The following is a 26,424-nucleotide window of genomic DNA, read 5'->3' on the forward strand; positions in this document are numbered from 1 at the left end:
AGAGTTTTATATAGATAATATTGTGGACCTTACAGCTGGAAGAAGAATAATGCAGACAGGATTGACCTAGAGTCTGTAGGCATAATTTTTTTAAGGTAGGGGCAGTCTTTTAAAAATACATTTGTACAGCTAGCACAATGGGGCCTGATCCGTGGTGTTACTAGAGTATAAAGGACAATGGAATAAGTCAGGGGTTTTCAATCTTTTTGCATCATTGTACCTCCTGGCAGCAGGACACAGAGCAGTGGACCCCAACTGGTGAGTTGGAGGGGTGTGGGCAAGCGGTTGGATGTGGAGCGGCGGCAGCTACCACGTGCGAACTTCCCCTGTGTCCGGCCTGTCCGGCAGAGTCTGCGTGGCAGTGCTCCATCCCCGCCTGCCCATGCATACACCCTAGGGCCTTCTCAAGTCCCCCAGTTGACAGCCCCTGGAATAAGTCATTGCACTTTGGACAGTAAGGGCCAGATCCCTGAAGATATTCAAGCACCTAATTCACATTGTGTTAATGTGGCTTATGCACTTTTGCGTTTGAGGATTTGAGTCTAAATGTTTATATTAGATCATTCTTAACATTTGAATAATGGGAAAATGTTTACTTTTGTCCATAGTCATGGAAATGTGGGACTAGAAGGGAACTCAAGGGAAGTCAGCAGAGGGAGGCAGCATCAAGTATACTTAAACCATTCCTGTTGGGTATTTGTCTAACCCAGTGGATCTCAACCTTTTTAGGGTCAAGGCAACCCTCAGAAAACTCCAGCTTTTAGTTTTCAGTGGATTTTGACTACAGAAAAATACTAGAGCAGTTCTTCTGCTGCAGAGAACTTGGAAACACAACAGTAAGTTGGAATGTTTTTGATATTATTGATTCCTATATGAAATTTCTTGGTTTATCTCATGAAGGTGATTGCGTACCTAACAGCCCTAATATTGTATGGCACCTTTAAAATAATTTTGTGGCACCCTGGGGTGCTGTGGCAACATGGTTAAGAATTACTCATCTAACATCTTAAACACCTCCCACTGACTCTTAGGTAAACTGTTCCAGTCTTTCACTACTGTGTAAAGGCTTTCCTAAGAGCCAGTCCTAACCATTACTGTAAATTAGGCTGATTTATCCATGTCCACAGGGGGAAGAAGATGAACAGTTGACCACAGCCTTCTGAATAAGTGTTTTTTTTTAAGAACATAGTCAGGGTTTGAATTAGAGAGGAGCTGGAGCGGGGTGGGGGCTGAGCCACCCATAAGAGACAAGACCCTCCCATAAGAGATGAGAACCCCCTTGGGGCTGGTCAGCACTCCTTCCACCCCCACCCCCACAACAGTCCAAAGCCCATGCACCATTGTGCACAGCCCCCAGCCTGCCCTGCGTCTTTCTAAGCGGCCCAGGCAGCAGCGGTGACTCCTTTTGGCTGCCACCACTGCTGGCCCCAGCCCTGGGAACCCTTGCACACAGCCCTGACCCAACCCATTTTTTTTGTAGATCTCCCCCAAGAGTCAACATGTATTTTGAGCCCTGAACATAATGTTAGCATTCAGTATCCTTTCTCTGGCCTGAACAGGTTGGCAGTGTCAGAATGATTTTTGTATTTTTACTGACTGGCAATCTAATGTAATAGGCATAAGTAGTCCAGGAGCCAGACCTTCCCCTCCTGGGTGAGTTCTGTAGCCATGGGTAGATAGTCAGGCTTCTTCATGATTAGTCATCTGGTCCACTAGTTTTGGATATTTGGCTGACACGTGGCCAAACTCCTTCAAAAGCAAAGTTGGAGAGTAGTCCTACCCTCTCTCTAGCTTAAAGTCTGGTAATTAGGGCACTCTTTTGGGTTGTAGGAAATCTGAGTTTGAGTTCTCCCAGGGTGAGGAAGAAGTTGCATGCAGGTCTCCAACTTCCCAGGAAAGTGTTTTAAACAGTACGATAGTACATAAAAGGCAGGCACTGGTGCCACCTCCTGTTCAGGCCAGGTTTGAAAGAACTGAGCAGGACTTCTTTAAAAAAGCCACTCGCAGGCCCCTGCCCAAAGGAGGCTTCTGGCTCTAAAAGCCAAAAGAATGGAGTTGCCCCAGCTCCAGAGAGGGGCAGTAGTCTAGACACTGCTATTCTTAGCAGTTGATGTGGTCTAGGCCAGGCATCGGCAACCAACAACTACAGGCTGGATCCAGCCCAGGGAGCCACTGGATCTGGCCAGTAACACTGCAAGGTGCGGTGAGGGGGCAGGCAGACAACCAGGCCAGCAAAATCAATGCTGCCTTTGTTGGGGAGGAGGGTGGGCACAGAAATAGTTGCTACCACAGTGGTAGCTGACTGCAATGCCAGGATCAGCACCTCAGCAGACCAACACTGCTCCATGTGTTAAAGCTGTCATGAGTGTACAGCTGCCTTGTTATGCCTCTATATCTGGCCCATCAAGCCAGGGGGCTTCACCCATGCCATGGCTGAGTGCCAGGAAGAAATGGCAGTACCTGGGTCCTGGCACTGACTTGCCTCAGACCCAAGTCAGGTCTTTCTGGCCTTCTGCTAGAAAAAACATTGCTGCTTGGTGGTCTAGGCCCTAGCCTGCTCCCTGTAGGCTCCCTGAAGTGCCAAACTATTCCTGGGCCCTAACTTTGCTTTGGGATGCCATTGGCAGGGGGATGAGGGCTGGCTGCCTACAAGTTATTGAACTGACCTATTCTCTTAATCCTGAACTAGTGACCTGTGTGGGTCTGATTTTAAAGGCCCACTTCCGACTCATACCTGATATTATAGAACCAGACCTGAACCCACAAGCCACGTTAGCAAGTCAGTGCTTTCCCAGGTGCCAAAAAGCATGGGAAGCTGCTTGTTGGGGAGGAGATGAGGGGGAAATGCAGCCAATCCTGGCCCCAGCTGGTGACATCAGCATGCTGCTGACCAGGCTTAATTACTGGCTTTTAACACCTACTTTGTTGAAGAGGGTGTTAATTAACTGGCTATCTCCTAGCAAAGGGTTTCCCTACTTGTAAATTAAACAAAACATAGAATCGTCCGGTCCGAAGGGACCTTGTAGATCTTCAAATCCGACCCCCGCCTGGGGACTTAAATGACTCCAGCTAGGTAGGCATCAAGCCTCTTCTTAAAGACCCCCAGGGCGGGAGCCAGCACCACTTCCCTAGGAAGTTGGTTCCAGATCCTAGCCACCCTGACTGTGAAGTAGTTCTTACGGATGTCTAATTTAAACCTACTCTCCAACAACATGTGGCCGTTATTCCTTGTTATGCCAGGGGTGCTAGGGGAAACAAGGTCTCTCTCAAACCCTTCTGGTCCCCCCTAGTGAGTTTATAGACGGTCACCAGGTCCCCCGTCAGCCTTCTCTTGTGAAGGCTGAACAGGTTCAGGTCCCACAGTCTCTCATTGTAGGGTCTGCCCTGTAGTCCCTGGATCATGCGGGTGGCCCTCATCTGGACCCTCTCAGTGTTGTCCACATCCCTCCTGAAGTGGGGCGCACAGAACTGGATGCAGTACTCCAGCTGTGGCCTGACTAGTGTCACGTAGTGGGGGAGGATCACCTCCTTGGCCCTACTTGAGATGCACCTGTGGAGGCACGACAAGGTCCAGTTAGCCCTTCCAACCGTGACCTCGCATTGTCGGCCCATGTTCATCTCGGAGTCAATAATGACTCCAAGATCCCTTTCTGCCTCCATGCTCTCAAGAAGGGAGTTTCCCATCTTATAAATGTGCTGCTGTTTACTACTGCCCAAGTGCAGCACCCTGCACTTGTCAATATTGAAGCACATCCTGTTTTTGCTAGCCCACCCCTGTATCCTATCCAAGTCTTGCTGCAGTCTTTCCCTCCCTACTAGCGTGCTCACCTCACTCCAAATTTTGGTATCACCAGTGAATTTAAACAGGGTGCTTTTCACCCCATTGTCCAAATCGCTGATAAAGAGATTGAACAGTGCAGGCCCAAGGACTGAGCCCTGGGGGACTCCACTGCCCACTTCTCCCCAGGTCTAATATGACCCATCCACCACCACCCTCTGAGTACAACCCTTCAGCCAATATGCAATCCATTTGACTGTGTAGGCATCAATGCTACAGTCACCTAGTTTTTTAATGAGGACAGGGTGGGAGACGGTGTCAAAGGCCTTGCTGAAGTCCAGAAAGACTACGTCCACAGCGACACCTGCATCCAGTGCTTTTGTGACCTGATCATAAAAGGCAATCAGGTTGGTCTGACTTGACCTGCCCCTAATGAAAACGTGCTAGTTGCTCTTGAACATCATCTCTGAGGCTGGCCCATTGCAGATATGCTCCATGATGATCTTCTCGAAGAGTTTCCCTAGGATTGAGATAAGATTGACGGGCCTATAGTTGCCCGGGTCCTCCCTCCTCCCTTTTTTAAAGATGAGGACCATGATGGCTACCTTCAAATCATCTGGCACCTGGCCCAAGCACCACGAGTGCTCATAAAGCCGTGCCAAGGGCCCTGTAATAACCCCTGCTAGCTCCCTCAACACCCTGGGGTGGAGAGTATCTGGATCCACTGATTTGAACACAGCCAGCCCCTCCAGAAGCTCTCTAACCCAGTCCTCCCCAACCTGAGGTCTGGGGGCGTTCCCCTCGAGTCCATCTTGCATCACGGTGGGGAAGTCCCAGCCCCTGCCCAAGAAAACAGAGGTGAAGAATTGGTTAAAGAGGTCTACTTTCTCCTCTGGTGCAACCACCAGATGGCCCAGAGGATCTTGCAGGGGCCCCACATTTCCCGGTGCCTTCCTCATCCTCCCTATATATTTGAAAAAGGACTTTTTGTTATCTTTGATTTTGGACGCAAGTCCTAGCTCTATGTCTGCCTTCGTTTTCCTGACAGGCCCCCTACAGGCCCGAGTAGAGGAGGTATACTCCTCTTTGGAGATAGCACCCCACTTCCACCGGGTGTACACCACCTTTTTGGCAATCAGGCATTCCTGGACACCCTTGGTGAGCCAGGGGAGCTTTTGGGCACTCTTGCCCCCCCTGCTTCTTGTTGGGATGGTCACCCCTTGGGCCTGGAGTATTGTCTCCTTAAGGAACAACCACTTATCTTGGGCACTGAGCTCCCCTGCTCTCGAGAACCCCAGCGCCTCTCCCACTAATCTCCTCAACTCCTTGAAGTTGGCTCTCTTGAAGTCTACGGCTACCACCTTGCTGCAGGCCCTTGACACCCTGTGCTGAATGGTAAACTCCAGCAAGCGATAATCGCTATCCCCCAGGTGGTCAAGAACCTGGAGGCCCCTTACCAGGTCGTCGCCTGTGGCCAGGACCAGGTCCAATGGGGCATTTCCTCTGGTGGGACTGTGCATCTCCTGAATTAAGTGGAGGTCCTGTATCTCAGCCAGGAACCTCCTGGAACAGTCCAACCTGGCTGACTGTTCCTCCCAGCAGATGTCCGGGTAATTTACATCACCCATGACAACTACATCCCTTGCCTTAAGTGCCTCTGCAAGCTGGCCCCAAAATTCCCAGTCCAGCTCCTTCCCTTGGCTGGGGGGTCTGTAGTTGACCCCCACTGTTAGATCCCTCTCCCGACGGCCCCCCTGTATCTTGACCCAGAGCATTTCAGCTTGCCCCTCCTTTGACCCCATTCTGCTGGCAGAGGATGTGTATTGCTGCTTGACATAGAGCACCACACTCCCGCCTTTCCTTCCTTCTCTGTCCCACCTGTAAAGCCCCTAATGCTAACTGCCCAGTTGTGGGATGAATCCCACCACGTTTCTGTAAACCCTATTATGTCTGGGTCTGAACTGGCTATTCCTGTTTATTCCCCATACTACGAGCACTGGTATATAGGCCTTTAAGGCCTTGCCTAGCTGCAACATGGCGAAGCTTATTTTGACCCGAGTCAAAATGTTTTTTTTCTGACCCACACCCAAACTGTAAAATGTGAACTAGTTCACATTCTGACCCAAACTGAAACCACTTTGCGGGTCATCCACTGGTATCCAACCCGATGCAGGACTGTCCTGAACCCCCACTTTCTCACCTGTCAGTATTCAGTCACTTTACCATTTCCTTCCCTCCAAACCCACTCCACAGAGAGTAAAATCTATTGTATCACAAAGCAGCAGTAATTCATTAACTTCCTTTGGATGCAATTTATACCTTTTCTTAGAGGAAGAATGAGTTATAGGAGAAAAACAAAACAAAACAGGAAATTAGAGCAATCTTGACATAGAGAGAGAACAACAGAGTAAGCCAGAAAAAGAATGAGTAAGTCTATGGAAGACAGGTTTTCAGAAGAACCTGGTAGATGTATGTATTCATATTTAATGTACATGGATGCTCTTTGGTTTGTTTAAAAAAAAATGTTTCAGAATGTTACCCCTCTACTTGAGGCACTCGCACTTATCTGTCATCATCTTATTTTGTTCTCTATTTCCCACTTTTTAATTTCTGTCATCATCCATCTCCCACTTCTTTCCTGTTCCTTCACTACTAGTTTCTCTTGTTCTGTCATTGAAATGGTCTATGTCAGTGCATGCCTCATTAGACTTGGTGGTCCTTGGGTCAGGCCTGAATAGGAGCCTGGCACTTGAGCTGAATAGAGAAGAATGACATAAGCATCACCATGCTGTCATGAGATGGGGTCCCCAAGGATGGTTGTGTTACCTCTAGGGCCCCTCAACCATGCCAATTCAGCCTGATGGGCACCCTCTATTCTCACCCACCACGTCTTGATATAATTATAATAAATAGGGAGGCTGCCTTCAAGTCTACTTGGACACAGTTTTGATAGACCCCACTGAACCCAATGGGTTACCGGACCCCTTGAGGGTCCCATTTCACAATGGATGTCTCGGGACATCCCCACGCTTATGGGCCGTATGCGTGGCTCCAAACCTCCCCTTTACCATGCCCCAAGCCTTGCAGATGGTATTCTACACACATTATTGCCACTGGGTAAGAGTATAATTGTTGGATGGAGCTTCCCTGGAAGATGTAAGAGTGGTGGGTTGTTAGGTGCACCCACCCATATTAGTAGCTCCACTACAAGAATAAAACTTAAAACTGCAAACCCTCTTTCATGTGAACTGTTGTTACCTAACTTACTAGTACCCTTACAGTTTGCAAGTTCAGATTCTAAGAGCCACAGATCCTTAAAATGAGCAAACAGGCAGAAGAGTGAGCAAACATGTTAAATAGTCCCGGAAACGTAGAACTGAGGGTGTTATTACATATGCTCCATGGGTGAGGGTGGGGGCGCTCTAATAAGGGTGGCTCTAAGTCAAAGGTGTCTCGGGTATCAGTGTCCCCACATTTCAAAACGGTGGCAGGGGCACTTTAACTAAAACTTGTTGAACCAGCTTTAGTTAAGGTGCCCATGCTGCCATTTTGAAGTACAGGGATGCTGATACACAGGACATGGAGGCTGTGACAAGTACCACGCTCCAGTAGACTTGATTAATAGAGGCTGCTCGGACATGCTGTAATTAGAGCGTGTCAGAGCAGCCTCTGTGCTCATGTACAGGCACCTTAAGATTCTTAGCTGGGGTAAAACACCATAGCATTGGAGTCAACTGAAGTACAGTGATTAACATTGAACGAGGGTTGGGTCCAGGATATTAAAATGTACAGAAGAAAGATTTAAGCAAGAAAGGCGTCAATCAAACAAATAAAAAAACTAGTTTGCACATTGTAAATTAACATTAAATAAGCTTTTGATTTAGTGCAGATAAGGACACATTTAATCAAATGTGTAACATTACTGTACAATGTAAAGTACATAGTATTCAAGGTTCCAACATTTTAGTAAAATACTAAGGTTTTTTCTAGTTTAATTTCTTTACCACTAAGAGTTAAATATACAGGCATCTACATAGGTTACAGAGTCAGCCAATATAAGTATTTTGAATAAACTAATGTGCACTATACTTAGACAGCAAGACTAATCTATAATATTTAGATTTCTATACAGAAGATCAAACAATATAGACAGAGCCTTATTCTCATCTGAAGTCTGATTTTCTGCACTTTGTCAATGATTTCATTTATGTCCACTTCCCAGTCAGAGTCCTATAAAGTTGTCTTAGTAAAGTCTGACACAAAATATTGAATCTACAAATAACGGGCCTCTTTTTATCACTCTTATATTGAGTCGTGCCTTACTCTGTTATGGGACTGTACACAGAGTTAGGCATTTACTAACTATGTGCAAAAGTCATAGGATCCCAAACTGTTTTGATACAATCTTCTTTTTCTAAGCATAGAACAGTAATAGTGAACTCTCCGCACTGGCAAAACCTACTTCAAGCACTACAATCAACTGGAAAAGTATTTGTGCTCAGAGGAGGGAATCAATTGATTAATGGTCCATTAACCAAATTAATTCTGCCCAAATGTATTCTTTGCCAATGCATTTTCTAAATGACAAGAAAAGGGATTGTTTGGACAAAAGAGTATTGTGTAAAGCTAATTAAATGGCATAACAGAAAGAAAGACATGCGAATAAAACAGGGGGTATACATTTCCTTACCAAACCCTTCCTGTCTCCTGCTATACAGTCTAAGGCTGTTCCCAAAGCAAGAATTTGAGGGAAATAGAAGATATTGCTACGTAAATGATTGCAAAGTTTGAGAGATGTCTTTGTTCTGGGACCCTGGAGATGTAGTTCCACCTAGTTCCTTATTAGTCCTTGTGGGGTGTCATTTAGACAAAGTTTAAGAGTCAGAAAGATTCCCCCTCCCCCGTGGCCAGCCACTACTCCTGTTTCAAAAATCTGGAGTTTTTAAATTTCCGGCAGGGACTTGGTCCTGAGCGTGCCGGATGTATGAGGTTATATTGTATTGGAATAGAGTGTTGTGTTAATAGCCATGTGTCAACAGAATTGGTGTTGTAAGATACAGAATTGTTTTGATATCAAAATAACTAACAAGAAAATAGTATGCAAGTCTGCCTCCTTTATTTAAATGCATATGGCTGACTCAGCCTTATGTGTCATTTTCAGGAATTAAGTAAATAGCTGGTTCAGTTTCAGTGAATTATGGCAATACACAGTTTCTGCTAGGGCCAAGAAAGCTGTTGGCAATGTTTCTTAAAGAAAGTAACTTTATTATATATTCAGATCAACAATGGAACAATTAAAGTAATTGGTGCCATGTACCTAAGAACATAAGCAGCCATACAACGACCAATGGGTCCATCTAGCCCAGTATTCTGCTTTGGCCTCTGACAGTGCAGAAGAGGATATAGAGGGAGAGAGCGAGCATTGAACTGGATATCTCTGGAGTAATCTATCCCCTATTCATTAATAGAGCTATCATCCATTAATAGATCTATCATCCATTAATTTATCCAGGCCTTGTTTGAACCTGGCTATACTATCTGCCTTCATCACCTCCTAGAGAAATTAATTTTATAACTTAACTACACATTGCATAAAAAGTACTTTCTCTTGTTAGTTTTAAATCTGTCAGCTATTGATTTCATCAGGTGCTCCCTAGTTTTAGTATCCTGGGACATGGTGAATAACAGTTCCCTGTTCACTTGATCCATACCTTTCATAATTTTATAGACTGTGATCATATCCCCCTTCTGCCGTCTTTCCATATTGAAGCATCCTAGTCTTTTAGTCTCGCCTGATATGGCAGCTGCTCCACACCCCTTATAATTTTTACCCATGGTAGCTGTCTTTTCTCTGATTTGACAACTCACTATTTCTCAGAGGCGATATTCTTGCCTGACTCATAGATAATTAATACTATGTGGATAACTGAAGAGCCTGGAGCTCCTACTCTTTTTCCCCCCCTCTGTACAGTTCACCTTTCAGGTATCTTTTCTATGGGGGTCAGAGATGGAGTGGTGGAAAAATTCCTTTTTATTTGTAATATATGTGTAATTCCAAAGCCCAGTACTGTAAATGTGAAAATGAAATCGAAATGGCCCCCATTCTTATTGTACCAACTTGTTGACTATGTAGCACCTATGAGCATTTATACACGTGCTCCAGAAATTGGGGGGGAAGGAGGGGCACTTTAATTTAAGTAGCTATGAAAGCCAATCTAATTAAAGTACCCAGAGCATCACATGCATCAGCATCCCCACCCTGAGCCTTCTTTGACTCTGTTGTGACAGGATCATCCTTCCTTTTTTCATCCTTTCTCCCTGCTTGGGCACTGACTTTGATGAGAGATGAAGGTGCTCTGTATCATGTAACATTGTACCTGATCAGTCCTTAGGGTCCAGTCTTGCACTTTCAGACCAATTTCTAGTCAGTTGCAATGAGAATCTCAAGGTACAAAGCAGGCTGTCAACACTGGGTTCTTAAACAGTTGAGACTGTCACTCATTTCTGTTCCTGGAAAGACAGAGAATTTGGTGCATTTATTTCAGTTAGAAACAAAGTGCCACAACAGAACATTGTAGATTTTTTTCTGGTTCATTGCTAGTAACTCAGGACACTTACACATATGCAGTGAGTCTGCTCTGATGCGCTAGAAATCCAGTCTGGAAATCTAGATTCGATTAATTGAGTCTGCCTGAGCACCTAATTGATGTGCCCGGTGCTGCAGCAGCAACATGTGTACAAGTGGCGCAGTGCACATCAGCGCTAAGAAAATGGCGGGTGGTGCACTTTGAACTAAAACACATTTGATATGCTTTAATTGAAAGCAAAATGCCACCATTTTCTCAGCGCTGATGCGTGCTGTGCCACTTACACACCTGTACTTGATGCAGCGCTGGGTGCTTTTAATTAGTGCAAATCGCTAATTAAAAGCTCCCAGGGCTGCCTTGGGAGCATGTGTAAAAATGCCCTCAGGGCAGGATCCAAGCCCATTTGCAGTCCATGGGATTCTTCTCATTGGGTGCATCTACAAGAGATGTTTACCTTACAGTAGGCCAGTTAGGTGCACAGTAAACGTCTTGCATCTACACATGTGCCCCTATTGGGCTGGAGTAAACTGATTTAATGTAAATACAAGTATTATTCTGCAGTGGAGTATTGAAGACAATACAAGTACTGTCCTGCAGTGGAGTAAAAAACTCTGCAGCAGTGCATGTATAGACATTGCCTGCCTGCTAGCCCTGCACCTTTGTGACCCAGTCAGCCTCTCTGCAGCACATTGAGCTTGGTCAGAGCAGCCTTGGGTTGGCAGGCTAACCCCCCAAAACCTTTGCCAGCCAGGGCTGCTCCAAATCAGCTCAATGTGCTTTGCTTGTCAGGTGCAGGAGCAATAAACTGTGGAGTGATAAGTTCTGGAGTTTTTTCAAACACATTAATATGCGCGTGCAGATGTGCCCATTGACTCTGAGAGGCCTCAGATCAGCTCCAAGGGGAGCTGAATTCTGTTCTCTCATCCATGGGATATTTTACAAATTACTTTTGCTGGTATGGTGTAGAGATTCATAGATTCATAGATTGTTACGGGCTGGAAGGGACCTTGCAGATCACCTGGTCCAGCCCCCCCCACTCTAGGCAGGAAGACAGCTGGAGTTAGGTGACCCCAGTGAGGAGACTGGCAGTTTCCTCTTGAAAACCTCCAGGGTAGGTGACTGCATCACCTCTGGAGGGAGTTTATTCCACAGCCTGGACACCCTGACTGTGAAGGAATTTTTCCTGGTATTAAGTGGCCTTCCAGGAGTTTGTATCCATTGGTCCTGGTCTTCCTCGGGGGTCCCTTAGTGAACAGTTGTTCACCAAGCTACTGATTTACTCCTCTGATATAGTGGTAAGCCGCTATCAAGTCCCCTCTCAACCTTCTCTTCTTTAGGCTAAAGAGGCCCAGGTCCCTTAGCCTTTCCTCGTATGTTTGCCTTGCAAGTCCCTGATCATACAGGTGGCTCTTTTCTGGACCATCTCAAGTTTTTCCACGTCCTTATTGAAGTGTGGTGCCCAGAACCGGACAGTCCAGTACTCCAGCTGTGGCCTCACCAGTGCTGAGTACAGTGGGAATATCTCTTCCTTAGTTTTACACGAGATGCATCAGTAAGTGCATCCCAGCATGATATTTGCCCTGCTGACCCCTGCCTCACACTGATGGCTCATATTCATGTGATGGTCAATCATTACCCCTAGGTCTCTTTCGGCCATGGTGCAAGTCAAGCTGTTACCACTGAGCCAGTATGTATGTTGCGGGTTGTTTGCCCCCAGATGGAGCACCTTACACTTGGAAGTGTTAAACTTCATCTGTTTCTGCGCAGATGAAGTGTTAAACTTCATCTGCCCAACTCTTGAGGCTGTCCAGGTCTGCCTGTATCTGCAACCTCTCTTCTGACGTGACCACACTGCCACATAACTTGGTGTCGTCCGCAAACTTGGCCAGCAAGCTTTTCACTTCCGCATCCAAGTCATCGATAAAGATGTTGAAAAGCAGCAGTCCAAGCACAAACCCATGAGGGAAACCAGGGGACACTTTGTGTCAGGAGAACTCTCCGAGTCCTATCCTGTAGCCAGTTTCGCACCCACTGAACCGTTGAGCAACTGAGCCCACAGTTTTCCAGTTTTCCCACAAGGATATCATGGGATACTAAATCAAAAGCCTTTTGGAAGTCTTATTTACTTATGTGGTAGATCCAGAAATGTAGAAGATATTCTACCTATTAGGTGCCTAAGCGCAATTGTATTTCACCTTAAGCCCCTGAAAAACCATTAGTGAAAAATACAAGTCGTTTCTTTTTGTGACTTAGCTTTAAAGCCAAGATAATGGTGCATTTCAAAGGCAGACGTATCAACCGATTTACAGAGATGCAGAAGTGGGCAGAATAGTTCTTGGGTACCTAAATCCACAGTAAGTGGAGCTGATTGTGGCTGCTGGTGCTTAATTTAATCTTTGCTAAATTGGGTGCATTTTTTACCTTTTCTACCAGATCATAAGAGGGACCAGTACTTTCTTTTTACTTTCTATATTTCTTTGGAGGAGGGCAGCAATGTTGTAGCTGTTATGGTCTAGGAAGTATGTAAGATGTAAGGACTTTTTTGTGATATCTTTTACTGAGTCAATTGTATAGTTGTGAGAGCTTTATGACATATCCTTGCCTGTCTTCTTGTGAAATTTACTCTTTCACAATATGTTCTTTTCCAGGGAAGTTGGATAATGATGAATCATTTTGAGCTTCAGACACTGCTCCTCTGTGTGACAACTTGCTTCTGTATATATCACACTAAAGGTAACTATCTGAAGCATGCTTCTTTTGAAATACATATACAACAAATAGAATTTACTGTGAAGAAATTAAGGTTGTCTCATACCCAGCTTTCCTGGATTGGTTGCTCCTGGATTGAGCAACATATCACGACATTAACCAAATCGTAGGTTCATAGATGTTAGGGCAGGGGCAAAATACGACCCACAAGACCATCCTATCCAGACCACAGGGCCCCTAAAAATTTAGAAAATTAATATTTATCTACCCTTGGTTCCTGTAAAAAATGACAGGGCCTAGGGGAAGCCTGGTGGGCTCCCACAACAGCAGGGCTTGCCCAGCCCTGCCCCCACTAGCCGGAAGTCTCAGCCAGGGCTTCTGGCCTGGGAGCACATGGCTGCCCTGTACCAGAACCTCAGGTAAGCCAGTGGGGAGGAAGGGCAGGAGGGGACCCGAGGCAGGGAAGGAGCCTGGGGAAAAGCTGAGCATGGGGTGGGGGAAAGTGGCCTCCTGTTCGCCCTGTGGCTGGTGACCTGCACTGCAGCTGCTCACTGCCTATGTGGGGCTGCCTGTTCCTGGTCTGGACAGCTCTGCAGCTGTTTGCAGCCTGCACAGCAGGGAGCGCTGGCCATGGGGTGGGTGAGGGGTCACTTTTCTCCATGCTGGGAAGGAGCCTGGGGAAAAGCTGAGTGCTGGGGAGGGAAAGTGGCCCCTCCCCCAGCCAGGACACCAGCCAGCACTCCCTGCTGCAGGTGCTCACAGCCTGTACGGGGCTGTCCTGAGCAGGCACAGGCAGCCCCATGCAGGCTGCAAGTGGCTGCAGCATGGGGTGCCAGGCATGGGTTGGGTGAGGGGCCACTTTTTCCACCCCCTCCACAGTCAGCATCACCTTGTAACCCAGCCCCGCTGGCAGCCTGAGCCCTGCGCCAGCTCTGGGCTTGCCCATTGGGGCTGCGTGTGGCAACAGCAGCTGTGGTCCCCCCGCTTGCCATGCCAGGCAGTGTTTGCCACTGCAGCCTCTGGGCTTTCCAGTGCAGCAAGCAGGGAGGCTGCAGCTGCTGCCACTGACAGGCAAGCCCAGAGCTGTCGCAGAGCCCAGGCTGGCAGTGGGGCCAGGTTACAAGCTGGTGCTGAGCATGGGCAAAACCGGCCCCTCACTCGCCCCGTGGCTGGTGCTCTGCGCTGCAGCCACTCGTAGGCTGCAGGGGGCTGCCTGTGCCTGCTCCAGACTGCCCTGTGTGGGGCCATGGGGTGGGCAAGGGGCTGTTTTTCCCCATGCTCAGCACCAGCTTCTTTCCTGCCAGTGAGCAGGGGGTTGGGGCTGTGCGCTGCCCCCTGCCTGTACCGTGGGGCACTGGGAGTAAGCAGGTGCGGGAGCCAGCGGGAGCATGGGGCCTGCACCAGTGTCCCAGGGCCAGTGCCAGCAGGGCCCAGAGCAGGGTGGCAGGAGCATGGGGTCCCAGCTGGCTGCAGCTCTATGGAGCTGGGCCAGCTTCCCCCTCTCCCTGCTGGTGCAGCCCAGCCTGGCTCCACGACCCCTGACAACCTGTGCCCCGCTTTGGGCCCCACCAATGCTCACCCTGGGACATTGGTCCCAGGATGGTCACCAGGAGGTGGGGCACCTGTCAAGAGGTGGGGCTACCCATGCAGCTCTCGACAGCTTGCCAACACTGGGTAAGCAGCCCTCTGCCCAAAATAATTGCCTGCTCCTGTGTTAGGGGCTGGACTGGACCTCATGAGATCATTGGGTCTAGCCCCCCTGCACTTGGGCAGGAAAGACAGCTGAGGTCAGATGACACCAGCAAGGTGAACAAGACATCTGATGGTGCACGCACACACACACGCACGCACACACGTCAGGAGTCTGAGGCATGACTGGGCCACAGACCTTTATGCATCCAATGAGGATGATGTCCGCATCTTGTGCAACTGCCCCTTTCCTGTGGTAAGGAAGAGTGAGTGCTATGCTCCCAAGGTCCCTGATTTTGTCACTGGCAACATCATGGCACCCCTGACATCCTGGTCAGGGGCATGGCCTACCCCTTCCTGCCCTGACTTATGATACCCCATGGGGGGGAGGCCAGCCTGCTGGAAAGAACATTTCAACTACAGACTGGGCCTGGCACCAAGAGCACGTGGCACAGGGATGGGAGAGACAGCAAGTCTTCCCTGATGTGTGTAGTCATGGCCCTGCACCATGGCAGGCTGTCCAGATCTGTGAAGCCCTGGCTAACTGCCTTCTTACCTGTGTGGATTGGGAGCCCTCCCTGTATGAATAGGTCTGGAGGGCTTCAAGTGCTCTCACTCTAGCACTGAGCCATGGGTCTCCAGCCCCAGGCTCTGTTGGTCCCATGTCCCATGCACCACAGCCTACAACTCAAGCTTCCTGGCCACTGTCTCCCTTCCCCTCTCCTTCCCTAATCTCCTCCCCGGGAGGCAGTCACTGGGATGCAGGGTAATGCAATGTGAGGAGGAGACATGCCTCAGTTTAAAATGTTGCGGTTGCCAAACTTTTCCTGTGTTTAGTAAAGTATACCTGTTGAACACTGCCTGTGTCTCAGCTTGGTTCCTCCTCTCAGTTAACACAAAGTAGTAAACCTTTGGCAGTGACAGGGTGGGGAGGAGGGTTTGAGAACAGGGTGACAGAACCTAGAAGGGGGTTTGGGGAAATGCTGCAGGGCCTGAACTCAACAAATTTGAAACCTTGGAGGGGAGGCATGGGTTAGGGGGCTTTTGACTTGGTACCCTGCTTTCAGGGATCTGGAGTCAAGACCAGAGACTTCTCCATGGAGGAGCTGGACAGCCGCGTGATCCTTGACTCAGTGTCTGTCAGAGAGCTGCAGGCTGGGAGGCTGGTCTTGGGGAGGGGGAGACTGCAGGTTGGGAGGTATCACTGTAGCAGCTGCCAGAAACCGCTGGCCCTCCCACATTTCCATAGCCATGTCTCCCCTTCAAGCACCATGGATCCATGGCCCTTGCCAATACTTGGGGCTCATGGCAGGCAGTGGGGATGTTGCAAGTGGCTGCACTGGGGTCTACAGAAGTTAGCAGAGCTCCAAGTTATTTGGGCTCGAAGGTCACTTAGGGTGTTTTTTTGAGTGGTCACAGGTCAAGTCAGCACCTCCACCTCCTCCAACAGCTCACCAACATTCCCTAAATAGCTCTGCTTCATGCTGGAGCAGCATCTGGGAGAGGGACAGGCAGGAGGCGTTGGGACTGCTATTGCCGGCTCATGACAGCATGGGGGCAGGGCCCAGGGCAGAGACACCCTCACTCCCTGTAGGCCCCTGTGAAGGGCGCTGGTTCCACGGGCAGGAACATATGAGGACCAGCTCACAGCTCTGCCCTGGGTCCTGCACTGTAATAATGCCCAGATCCCACTCCCCCACCCATCCTGCTCCTAGACACAGCTCCCCACTTGCCTGCAGCTCCATCCCATCCATCTGGCTACCTACATGGGTTCTGGCCAGTCTCCATGGAGACCCTTGGATCTCTGGACAGTGATAGCACAGGGCCAGGGCAGAACCACAATCTGTTCCCTGCACAGCCCTGCCCATACAACCGTCTCCCATTGCAGGGATGTATGGGCAGCAGATTGTGGCTCTACCCTAACCCCACACTGTCACCACCTTGCAATCTCAGCCCTGGCCCTTCCCTCCTGTCCTGCTCCTAGACACCACTCCCTACTGGCCCCTTGCCCCATCCCAGCCACCTAGCCACGTACCCTGCCTATGTGGGTCCTGCTTGCAGTGGTGGACGTGGGGCAGACGAGCCAGGTCTGGCAGCTATGGCAGTCAGAAGGAGCTGCCACTGTCAGGACTGCTGGGAAGAAGAATCCAGCAGCTGCACTACCTCAGCACTGATGCATGCCCAGGGGTAGTAGCACTGGCTGCACATACCATATTACCGTTGGAATATGCATTTTTCTGCTGTTAAGTATTTTTTACAGCCTCTTGTCCACATCTGTAATTGTGTCTCCTTGGGTGTGGCATTGAGAGGTTGGATGCTGGTGAGGAAGCTCCTGCATGATGTCAGTCATTTGTGTGCTGCAGGGTGGTTGTACAGCAGGTGTCTCGCATCTTCAAGTTGTTTTGATCATTGTATCCTGCTGGCCACAGCTACTCTGATGTCAGGCTGAGCGATGCCAGCCAGCAGGTACACACTGTTTAGGCTTGTAGGCTTCTTCCAATATCTTGTGATGCATCGACAGCTATCAGTCAGTATGGGGTCAAGGTGTTTAGCATGTATAGATCTCCCCCATACAGGACACAGGCAGATTAACACACAGGCCAGTGGGGCCAGGCCCAGGGCCCCCTGCCAATCAGGACCCCCCCCCCCCGATGCATGGGCAACACCTTTAATTTTGCAGGTTCCCCACCATGCACCCCTCACTGCTGGTTGATGGAGGGGCCTCACTAGTGGCTCACTTCTCATTGGCAGGGAAGCAAAAGCCATAGTTTTAAACTTGGCACCACTTTTTGCCTCCATGCTGCGGATTGCTGAGGGGCCCTAGGGGCCCTGCTGCTTGGTGCCAACCAGCAGGGAGACAAAAATGGCTTCATGTTTAAAACTAGTTTTTGCTTTTGGTTTTGAATAAAACCGTGGTTTTCATTCTTGCTAGCTCCCCATTTCAGTTGGTGAGCTTAAACAAGATGCTGTTACAAATGCTTGCCTTTCCTTTTGTCTTCATATGTTCTTCATATGAGAGGGTTCAATCAAGGGTGGCTCCAAAAAAACCTGGGTTTGGATAGTGGGGTCCTGGACCGGTGATTCTGAAGTAGTGGTTGATCTCATGGTTTTTCAGACGAAAGGCATATCGTTTTTTTGCTGGGTTGGCACATACAGTTTTTCCTTGATTTATGTGGTACATGCATTCCTGGAGAATGGTGCATAAATCAAATTCATATAAAGTGAACCCACTTTATAATGTATCAAATAGGGATAGGTTCTCATGGTGAGGGAGGGAGGGAGTGAGGCTGGGACTAGGGAAGGGGCAGGGCTAGGGGTGCCACTCGGGGCTGCACAAGGGAGCAAGGCAGAGGGAACTGTCAGTGAGTTGGGGGGTGTGGGGGTGGGAGGGTGTAGCTCTTGCTTCAGAATCCAGTTTGGGGGGTGGGGCACGGGGCACAGCGCAGCTTGTCTGGACTCATCCCAGACCCTGCTGCAGCGGCCCCAGGAGCAGCAGGCTGCAGCTGCTGGGCTGCACCGTACTCTGCCTGCCCCACTCACCCCAGCTCCTGGGCCGTGCTATGCCATGATGCAGGCAGCTGGTGTCAGCTGTTCCCAGGGCCACTGCAGCAGGGGCTGGGGTGAGTGTGGACAAGTGGAGCCCTGGGCAGCACGGGACATGGTGCAGATTGCCCCCAGCCTGCGGCAGCAGCCTGCTGTCATCCCACATGCAAATCTTGGGGCACATGTGCTGGGCTCTTCCTGGGGGGCAACCCCCCTGAGGGCCTACAGCCCTCCCAGGGAGTGCAGAACAGCAAAAGGTGCCGCCCCTTAACCCCTCCGCACTCACTGATGGTTCCTTCCACAGTTAGTGCCAGCCACTCCCAGGGTCGCTGCAGCAGAGGCTCGGGTGAGTGCAGACAAACTGTGCTGTGCCCCGTGCTGCCCAGGGCTCTGCTTGCCCACACTCACCCCAGCCCCTCTTGCAGTAGCCCCAAGAGCAGCTGACACACCAGCTGCCTGCACTGCAGCATGACACAGCCCAGGAGTGGGGGTGAGTGGGGCCAGGTGGAGCCGAGGCTCAGGGGGACAGGCTGAGCGCGGTGCAGCTCAGTGGCTGCAGGTGACTGGCAATGGCCACTCCCAGGGCTGCTGCAGCAGGGGCTGGGGTCAGTGGCGCCCTGGCCCCATAGTGAATTATGGGTCTAAAAATTCTCATCACATAAGAACGAATTCACGTATACTGAACCCACATAAATTGAGGGAAACCTGTAACTGATTTTTGATGCACTATGAAGTTAGGCCAGTTAACTCACTTAAGGATTTTCCAACCTGGTCAAAGCTGGTATTTTGGGCTGTTATGCCCAGTTGTCTGCATAGATGAAACGTTTTGTTTCCAAATCAATTGGTTGGTCATTCATACAGATATTATATAAAAACAGTGCGAGTATACTTCCTTAGGGGATACTGTTAATCTGTCACCTCCATTTGCTTTGCTTCCCATCCAGTTTGACAAAAAAGTCTGTTTATGAGCAGAATTCATGACTTTTAGGTTAACAAACAGAGCTCCAGTAATTTGACTTCTCTCAAAACCATCTCCAAAAGGAAGGATGAGGGTATGGACACACTTCCTTCCCAAGCTGTTTCAAAATAGGCATGTTTAAAAAAAAGACAGCAGCTGTTGCATGGACAGCCTGGGATGATACAAATGTGGCGAAACCACTTCAACTTTAATGCTGTAGGAAGCCCTGTTACAGTTAGAGAAGTTCTATTACATTTATATTAATATTGGGGGCTTTTCACATCTGCATATAACAATTACAATGTAACAGCTGCTGCCCTTTTAAAACAGCTCCAAATAGGTATCTGTGTGCACAAGTGGCTATGGCTAATTCACAGTGGAAAGAAAATAGAAACCATCCTTTTTTATGCACATGCAGCGGGATCTCAAAGTATTTCCAGCTGCGCTAGTGAAATACTCCCGGGGCACCACTCATATATCAGGTTTCTCTCAAAATGTAGCTGCTGTTTATCAGATGTTCCTCCTGTTGTTTTGCTCTTTACGGCCTGTAGAACGCAACCTCTTGCTGTGTTGTAAAGGCAGGAGATAAGATGCTGTTTTTTCATGTCTTTCACTGTATCTTAAGAAGAGCTTTGATGCAGTTGTTTAATTTTACAGTTCTTTTGGCTTCTTGCCATATCATCCTTGGCAATAAAGCTAACAAAAATGCTAATTTCAATTCCAGTAAGACCTGAAAATTGCTGCTCCCTCTTTAAGTCAGTAAAATTCATTCTTATACTTTGCACTAGCTTATTCTCTAGTAAATTTGAAACCATCACAACAGATTTTGTTTCTTAGCAGCATAAAGCCATTATTCACATTTGTACAGGTCCAAAATAACCAATTGGAGTCCTGGCTCTTGGCAAGGGCTACATGGCTGCTATGGCTAAAGCAGAATTTTTTACTTTTGCATTTCACGTACGCTCTCACATTTAGTATGGGAGGCATTGAATGCTGTGTATTTCTGTGTGGTGTAATCACGGCTATAGCTATCTTTTCTCATGGCAATTTTGTTTGTACCAGAAACCATTTTTGATTCTGAAGGAAAGCCAGCCTAAATCTTCCCTAGAATATTGCAATTTACAACCAGGCCTGCTTAAACTTTTCATTAAAATAGTACCAGTGACTGTTTAATAGACCTTGGCTCAAATAAATCCTTTTGTTTTCATGTTGCTCAATCTTGCAGTGCCTTCTACATGAGTCACACATTTGCAAGAAGAAAGGATTACTTCTGAATGGTTAGATATGACAGAACAGAACTTTCCCTCTTGATAGACAGCTGTTATGTCCCATTAGCATTGGTCTAAGGCAGAGTTGCTCAATCTTTTTTACAAGTGGGTCAAACCTTACAGGGAGAAATGGACCAAAGGTAATGTAGAAAAGCACTGGCAGAGCTCTTCATGCACAGTGAGCTGTTAGACATCACCAGGTTTGACTCAGACTCAAGACAGAGCCTGCCCTGATGTGCCAGTGAGCTCAGAGAGTTTATTGTGCAGCAAGGGCTCTAGCAGAAATCATGCAAGAGCCACATCTGGCTTGTGGGTTGTAGACTGAGCACCGGTGATCTAGAGAAGAATCTCAGCTGAATCAGTGCCTAAACTCTCATCCTTAATTTCCTCATACTTTTGCCTTTAGCACCTAGTTTCTTAGAGCAAGGGCACCTTTGTCTGTCTCCAGTAAATTTATCGTTCTCTCTTCTCCTTGAGACAAGAAAACATAATGGCTTCTGGTCAAGTTATGGGATTATCAGAGGACTTTTTCTGAGAGAGAGTGCTACATAGCTGAAATAAAATGCAGTAGGTGCTGGTACCCACTCTGCTGCCTGATTTGCTGGTTATGATGAAAATGGTGTTGGGTCATTTCTATAGTGGCCCCAGTATTCTAATCTGCTGTAACTGAAGCACATTTGATAGATTTCAAGAGGTATGAGCTTTAATGTTTTTGATCCCTCTCCATCCTTTTAGAATCCCATGTATTTCCAGTGACGTTCCTTAATGTTTCCAAGAATTCGACTCTGCAACGTTTGCTGGTAGAATGGGATGTTAGTGACTCAGCACATGAGTCTGAACAAGAGATGGTATTTGAAATTCAAGTCAGTCAAACAGAAGAAAAGAATGTTGTTTGGACGGTAAGTATCTCCCCAAGCAGAAATCCTTCAAATGTCTTCATATATGTTTACATATAGCTTTTTCATAAAGCTTGTCATATATGACATGTATTTCCAAGGCTGCACTAGAAACACTTACATATTTTACTCTCTACCAGTGTCTGATTAACGTAGAAAAGTTATCTTGAGTTTCTGTGAAAACTAACATTTATTGACGCATCTTGATAGACTGGGGTCTAAAGCAGTTACTAAGGTTTCTCCCCAGTGACTGATTGTACATTGCCCCAGCCATCATTATTCTTTGTACATTGCCCCAGCCATCATTATTCTTTGCTCTAGACCCCCAGGTTACTGGCTCTTGTCATAGTCACTAACCTCCTGGCTGAAAAAGACAAAATTTAATTTCCCTAAAAGTGTGATATTTGTCATAGCATCTTCAAGAGACAGGAATGGGAAATAAGGTTTTCTTCATAAGCATAGCTAAGCCATCAAGTGTAACTTGATTGTGCATTTTATTTCTATTTTCTTCTAATCACCTGACTGTAGATGCTTTCAACATTGGGGAAGGAACAAGTATATTCCATAGCAGTAGATACCACTGCTGCATATGATGGGCTACCAGAATCCAAGGAATTATGTAATTTTTTAGCATGTGTGGTCTTTTACTGTGTTCTCCTGAAAACTGACATGCACAAGATGTATATAATTTTAAAAAATAGCTTGATATTGCTGCCAAGCTTTTGCTCCAAATCAGCAGATAAATCACCAATTAAAATGGCATGAAAGAAGTGTGTTCCAGAAATGTTTTAGCAAAAATAATGTACACGAAACCCGAACTCTTTAGGGATATCATGGGTTTTGAAACCATTTGCTGATTGAAATATGGGAGAATTTTAAATACTGATATCAAAACCTAGAAAAATTAGGATTGATTGAACTGTATGCCCACTGTAATACTCAAGAAAACCACTGTATTTAGGTTCTGGATTGAAAAATGGATATTTAGGCTGTTATTTTTAGTATATTCATTTTTGACCTGATTCTCTTCTGACTGATTAAGACATGAGTAAGTCAACAGGAGCAGAGTCTGAACAATGCTGATCACTGAAAATCCCCCCTCCCCCACACTACAAAGGTGTCAAACATATGTCGTGTGTGTTGGATCCACCCCCCCAGAGCCATGCCATCTGGTGCACAGACCCCTAGAACAGCTGGGATTTCAGCAGTAGGGATTAATGCCTGCGACTCCATGAACCTACACAGGGAGTTGGGTAGGCTAACTCAACTGTTGCTTGCCCTGCTGGCAAAATCCTGGGCCCTGTTGGAAAGTACCAGCAGCAGCTCAGGAAGCCACCAGTGCTCATGCCATTGCTGCTCATGCTGCTGCCACTTCCCATCAACTTTAGTAGTGGTAGGACTTTGCCCATTGGGTCTCAACAAGGCCAAATGCTCCCCAGAGCTCCCAAGCTGGACATGGTTCACAGATTAGCATTTGTCCCTTTCAAGATTGATAGCTTTAGTCTTTCATTAATGTTCTTATACAACAACATTTTCCCTTGCAAATAAAATCCCACAACTCTGATCCTGTACTGTGCAGCAAAAGTTTACTGATTTTGGTTCCTTTCATGTTTTCCCCAGAATGGGTTTTGCCTTGTGTGCATCTTGAAAAAATAAGTGATTAATGCCAAGAAAATAAATAGCCTTAATTAAGATTATGCTAATGTATTATCTGGAAACAGACTTGAAGTCCAGTAAGTCTACCAATAATAATTCTAATGTTTTAGTGTCCAGTAAATACCCTTCTGTGCTATCTTTATTTAAAATGTAACAGTCATTACACTTGTGTAAACTTAGTTACTGCATTTTAGTCTCAAGTCAAATTGCCACTGAATTTAATAGAGACGAATACAAGAGGTCATTATGTACTGTGCCCATTATGCATAGTACATAAGCTAGTCCAGAGAGCTTGCACCTCTCTTTTATTTTGTATCGTCTTTTTTTTCTAAGCAGGAGGATACATTTAGTACAAGGAAATTACCTGAAATGGTTTGTGCTCTTCCTTCCTGGTTCTTGCTGGGTTTGGGAGGCACTTCTATGCTGCAGTTGCATGGAATTGCATGGTGCTGGAGAAATGTACTGTGCGGATACATTCCTTCAGCAACATCTATATGGCTAGACAGAGCTTCCAGTTAGTCTGGGTTTCACTGACATGGGACTTTGGCCAGAATATATCCCCACTCACAGGGGGCACAGGCAGTAGAGCTGTGGAAAATTTCACCGAGTGTTTCATTTCAAAACTGTTTCGACGCATTTTGAGCGCGAAACAGTGAAATTAAAACAAAACAAAAAGTTTCAAAACAGCTGCAAAATGAAATGAGGGCACTCTAAATGTTTTGAAAGTTTTGAAAAGTTTTGAGTTTCAAAGCAGCCCAGTGGCAGAAGGCAGGGGAGAGCCAAGGCTGCGCTCCAAGCAGCTCTGCAGCCCCATGGAGCTCAGCCCGATGGTGGGAGGTGGAGTGCAGCCATGGCTCTCCCCGCCTCCCACTGCCAGGCTGTGTTCTGAGCAGCTCTGTAGGCCCATGGAGCTCAGCCCAGCAATGGGAGGTGGGGAGAGCCAGTGCTGCGCACCGGATGACAGGAGGCTGCCGCTGCTGCCTGGGGCCAACCCGTGCCCAGTGCTGGTCCCAGTTGGCAGTGGCAGCCTCCTGCCATCCAGTGCAGATCCAGGGGCCCACACCCCCAGGACGAGTCCGGCACAGCCCTGCAGCCCTCCTGGGGGTGCAGATCCCTGGATCTGTGCTCCGGATGACAGGAGGCTGCCGCTGCCAGCAAGTGTCATGAGTTTTGCTTTGAACAGGTTGCGGTGCAGTTTCCCAGAAACCTTTACACTTGTCTCCTTGAAACCTGGCAGACTCCATGCCCATAGAATGGGCTACCATCCCTGCTATTTCCATCCAAATCAGGCAAGAAAAGGCAAGCTTTAGGTATTTGCATGATTCCCTGTTATAGCCTATGGGCGAAACGTGTTAAAACAGTGAAACGGTTTTGATGAAATGAAACAGAACAGTGCTTTGAAATGAAACTAAATGACAAAATGAAACACTGTCCCTTCGAAATGGTGAAACAGACATCGAAACGAAACAATGGTGTTTCTCACAGGCTTAGCAGGCAGGAACAAGGCCCTGTGCTTGGGATCTGTTGCCAAATGGAGATCAGCCACAATCTGGCACTTTTTGATCACTGTTTATTGTCTTTCCCTTGTATACAGCCTTAACTAACAACTTGCAAATGATTCCTAAGTATAGAGCTCTTTGTGTTCATCATTTCCTTTTCTATTGTTTATTTTAGGACATCTTTTCCTTCTAGCTTTCCAAGTGAACTAAGAAAATATGAATATATATTTTTGATTATTTTATTACAACATCCATACTGTAGTAGTATTATCATCTTATTTACTTTCTGAAAAGTACAGTGAAACATAAAACCATACCTCCAACCGCACAAAAAGTACACCTAGAAAACCATGAAGTGGCGGTATAGAACCAGAAATCCATAAACCCTCAGGTTATCAGACAAGGATCACATGTGCAACCATGCGCTTTAAGAGCTACTTAAGTAACCTACTTAACTGTTTGTTTCTAGGAGTATTACAACACAACCCTCAGTAAATTAAATAAACCTCTATTTTGGAGCTGGGATTCAGAGTTACCTTTGGAATGTGCATCTCACTCGGTCAGAATCAGGAGCAAGGTTGCTGAAGTCTGGAGTCCCTGGAGTTCATGGAAGACTGTACTGGGTAAGCAAAGCCATACTTCAAAAGATTTACTAATTTAATGCTGTGCTTAAATTTGCTAGTGGAAAGCCATAAGCAATGGAATCAGTATTTGGAACAGCTATACAATATCAATAGAATATTCTGGAACATACCACTGACACTTGCCGAATATTTTCATGTAATCCCTAAGGCAAGTTATAGAACTTTCAAATATAGTATCATCTCCGTATAAAAGTGTAGGCAGTGAATTAAAAACAACAGACATAATATTACTGTATCGTAGTGCAGAGGACATATAACTTATTGGTTAGTACAGGGAATCCTAGGGATCTGACTTTGGACTTCTTTTTCTGGCTCTGTCACTGATATGCTACTTGGCTTTGGGCAAGTTGTTTCTTCTTATACCTTAGTTTAGCCAGTTGTACAATGGATAAATTACAGCTTGCCTGCCTTATTGGAGTTTGTTGGGACTGAATTTATTTTATATAGTGCTTTAAGATACAAGGATGAAAGCTGCTGTACAATTGCAAAGTATAAGAGAGAAGAAAGCCTACTTACTAATAAAGATCCTTCCACAATAGTTTATTGCCAGAGATCCTGGTTTTCTGTTTAAAAATCTGAAATTCTCTGATTTAAAAACCCTCAAATCCACAGTTTTCCATGATTAAAATGAAACATGACTACATATATAGATATCAGTTGAACACCATGTTTTATTGATTATATTTACAATTTTAAAGCAGTTTAGATGACTACCAGTACTTCAGTCATTATAATAAAACAAATTTTAAATATCTATATATTTTGGTGTTTGATTTTGTTTTTTTTACCATGGAAAATCAGAGCTCCCCCTGCCCCTTTCACTCACCAGGACGCAGGTCCAGATGCTGCTGTTTCTCCCACTGCTTTGTGGTGCTGAGCAGCCCTGATATGCTGGTGCCCTATTCCTGCCCATACCATTGCCGCTTGCTCCCAAGCGACAGGCCCCCCAGCTCTGCTGGTGCCACTCACTCCCAACCCACAGCCCCTTGGCATCCTCTAGCTGCCTGCAGCATGGCCCAACCAGAGTTGTGCTCCCTTGCCATGCTGCAGCCCCAGCCCCAGCCCCAGCTAGCAGCACAGAGCAATGTATGGTGCCCCAGCCACTGTCTGTGCCATGAAGCTCCTTGCCACCTCCACGGTACCACTGCCCTTCCACTGCTGCAGAGCTGGGCTCACCGGCAGCACCAAGTGCTACCT

General features: G+C 47.1%; 1 protein-coding gene across 1 annotated transcript in view; it reads left to right on the forward strand.

The window, feature by feature from the left end:
- The first annotated feature begins 805 nt into the window (after positions 1–805).
- The window catches only part of OSMR (oncostatin M receptor), a 59,691-nt gene continuing 34,072 nt past the window's right edge, over positions 806–26,424 (forward strand). Inside the window, exons 1-4 of the mRNA XM_019531984.1 lie at positions 806–836; positions 13,014–13,098; positions 21,268–21,431; positions 25,053–25,206. Coding sequence (XP_019387529.1) covers positions 13,026–13,098; positions 21,268–21,431; positions 25,053–25,206 — 391 coding nt within the window. The 5' untranslated portion in view covers positions 806–836; positions 13,014–13,025. The remainder of the gene's footprint in view (positions 837–13,013; positions 13,099–21,267; positions 21,432–25,052; positions 25,207–26,424) is intronic.

The sequence above is a fragment of the Crocodylus porosus genome, unplaced genomic scaffold, assembly GCF_001723895.1.
Source record: "Crocodylus porosus isolate Cpor-Errol unplaced genomic scaffold, CroPor_comp1, whole genome shotgun sequence".
Classification (NCBI taxonomy): Eukaryota; Metazoa; Chordata; order Crocodylia; family Crocodylidae; genus Crocodylus; species Crocodylus porosus.